The sequence below is a fragment of the Chaetura pelagica genome, unplaced genomic scaffold (assembly GCF_000747805.2).
Source record: "Chaetura pelagica isolate M959 unplaced genomic scaffold, ChaPel_1.0 scaffold963, whole genome shotgun sequence".
Lineage (NCBI taxonomy): Eukaryota > Metazoa > Chordata > Aves > Apodiformes > Apodidae > Chaetura > Chaetura pelagica.
In genome coordinates, this window is record NW_009952705.1 from 257,986 (window position 1) to 260,468 (window position 2,483).

The 2,483-nt window shown below is 59.4% G+C and overlaps 2 protein-coding genes across 2 annotated transcripts in view; both read right to left on the reverse strand.

Annotated features, from left to right (window-relative positions):
- The window catches only part of IFI35 (interferon-induced protein 35), a 3,853-nt gene extending 3,638 nt beyond the window's left edge, over positions 1-215 (reverse strand). The window contains exon 1 of the mRNA XM_009994174.1: positions 27-215. Within this exon, the coding sequence (XP_009992476.1) occupies positions 27-215 (189 nt within the window). The remainder of the gene's footprint in view (positions 1-26) is intronic.
- A 583-nt stretch (positions 216-798) lies between these two features.
- The window catches only part of RPL27 (ribosomal protein L27), a 3,216-nt gene continuing 1,531 nt past the window's right edge, over positions 799-2,483 (reverse strand). Inside the window, exons 2-4 of the mRNA XM_009994175.1 lie at positions 2,258-2,427; positions 1,601-1,711; positions 799-886 (exon numbers count right to left, since the gene is read on the reverse strand). Of these exons, the coding sequence (XP_009992477.1) occupies positions 838-886; positions 1,601-1,711; positions 2,258-2,427 (330 nt within the window). The 3' untranslated portion in view covers positions 799-837. The remainder of the gene's footprint in view (positions 887-1,600; positions 1,712-2,257; positions 2,428-2,483) is intronic.

The window sequence follows — 2,483 nt, forward strand, 5'->3', positions numbered from 1 at the left end:
TGGCAGCCCTCGATCCCCTGCCGAGCTTGCTCGGCGGTCAGCTGGGGAACCGCCCGTTCCGGAGACTCGGGGAGAGGCAGATAGACGAAGGAGTCTTGGAGAGAAGAGGTGTCCTCAGTCACGCTGCACCCCCCGCCTTCCGAGGCCGGCCCCGCTTCTCCGGTCTCCGCTCCGCCGGTGCCGGGGGCCTGGCCCCTCATCTCCCCCGAGGACATCTCCGCGGCGCGGCCTCACGCTCCGGTGGCCCTTCGCTTTCGCTTTCGCCGTCCGGCCCCGCCCCGGGGAAACCGTTCGGCCCCCCAGCGGCACCGGGGCGGGGACAGAAGATCGCAGTCGATGCTGATACGGAATCTCCTTTCCAGGCCTCAAAGCAACCCACTCCCCCTCCTCCGTCTGTGATCGAACACTCCGCCCCCCCGCCCCTGCTCCCCGAGGGCCGGGGAAGGGTCACTTGCAAGATGAAGAACGCTAAATTTATCTAAATTACTCTGAAGTCAAGGCACTGCACAATCGCCCTGCTGCAGACACAGGGACTGAAGGAGTCACTTTCTGTCTCCCACCGGGATTACCACAGGAATGACAGCAGCAGCAGGAGGGAGAAGAGCAGCTCCTGCCCAGGCACATGCACCCGTGCTTCAGGGCAGTCCACACACAGTCCCCACCCCTCAACATTCCCCTAGCACACTGAAGCTCCAGGAACTGCCACAACTTTTCCAGCTCTTACAGAGACACAGCCCAGAACATCAACACCGAGGAGAAAAAGGTCTGGCAACACTTTTATATATACAGCAAAACAAAACGGGTTTTAACGTTTATTGATGCAGCCTGATTACCCCTTTAGAATCGCAGCTTCTGGAAGAACCACTTATTCTTGCCTGTCTTGTATCTGGAAAGGGAGGAACACAAGGGTGAGTGAAGGTTCTGGCCCAAGGGGCAATCAGCACGGGAGCAGTGCCCAAGCTGTCCACATGCTCCCACAGCAAGAGGAGCGACTCATTCCCCAGGGACAGTCCATCTTCTCCAGAGCCATGGCATAGGGAAGCACACACTTCCCAACCTCCTCAATAAGCCCCCTGGCAAAGGACAGTTGTGACAGCAGAAGCCAGGAGGGTGGTGCGTGGCAGTGCTACCAGACACCTCCTACAGAGGGTTCTCCTTGGAGAGCAGCCCATGGCCACAGGTAAGTGCTGCAGAGCAGCAGCGCCCAGGGCTGCCCATGGGCCCCTGCACCCACCCAGCCCCAGCACTGAAGGAGTTTCTGCACAGAAACCTGCAGAGCACTCCCTCAACTGCAGCACCCGGGCAGAGGTGCCCTGTCCTGAGCCCAGCTGGGAGCTGGCAGGGCAATGCCAGGGATCTGCCTCGGGCCCCTCACTGGCCCTGCTGGCAGGGGCTGTGGCACTGTCAGAAACACCAGTGCCAGGCCACAGCAGTTGGAGAACTGCTCCCCAGCCCTGAGCAGAGCTGTGCACACACAGAGGGGAGCAGTAATGTGCTCGACCAAAAACGTAGTGAGAAACTCGAGTCAGAAGCATCCTACCTAGGACAGGCCCAGGCTGTGGCCCCCACCCCAGGGACTGCAAAGGCAACTTCAACTCACCTCTCCTCAAATTTCACCTTGGCTTCGCGTCTCGCTTTGCGTTTCAGAGCAGGGTCCCTGAACACGTCCTTATTGACGACAGTTTTGTCCAGTGGGATGTCCACAGAGTACCTGGGCAAGAGAGCAGCTCAGCTGGGACCAGCTGTGGGGGGCAGCCCAGACCCATCACACCAAGTCATGACGGGTTGGGGGTCTGTGGCTGCCTCAGGTTTGGGAGCCACCTACAGATGTTCAAAGCAGCCTTTAAACAACACGGCTACACAATGCACAGGAGCTGAGCTGCTCTGCCCAGCACATTATCCTTAGCAGCCAGCACCTAGAGGAGCTCCACTGAGACAGAACAGACACCCCTGGGCCACAACAGCTCAAACGACACACCAGACCCTCCTGACTGTTCCAGATACTTATCCATTGACACACCTGATAAAGATGTGGCTGTGGCTTAAACAAAACCCAGCAGCCTCACTTCAGACGTTCACTAATATTTCCCCTCAGCCTCGCACCCCCAGCCCGTTTTTGCCCGTTTTGCACACACCGAGCTCATTCAGCCCCGTCGTTAACCACCGCGGCAGCTCCCCAGCATTCACTGGAGAACAAAGAGCCGAGACCACCGAACGCAGTCGGGACGTCCCTGCCCTGACGGCCGGCCGCACTCACCGGGTGGGCATCAGGTGGTTGTAGTTGTACACCTTGACGAAAGATTTGATCTTGGACCTCTTTGCGATCTTCTTCTTGCCCATGGCAGCAGTCACCTTCCGCGGGTAGCGGTCGATGCCCGCCACCAAGGCGTGGCTGTACGGCCGGTCTGAGGTGCCGTCGTCGATGTTCTGAAACACACAGCGCGGAACCGGCGATGGCACCGCGGGGCAGCGGGCGCCGCCGC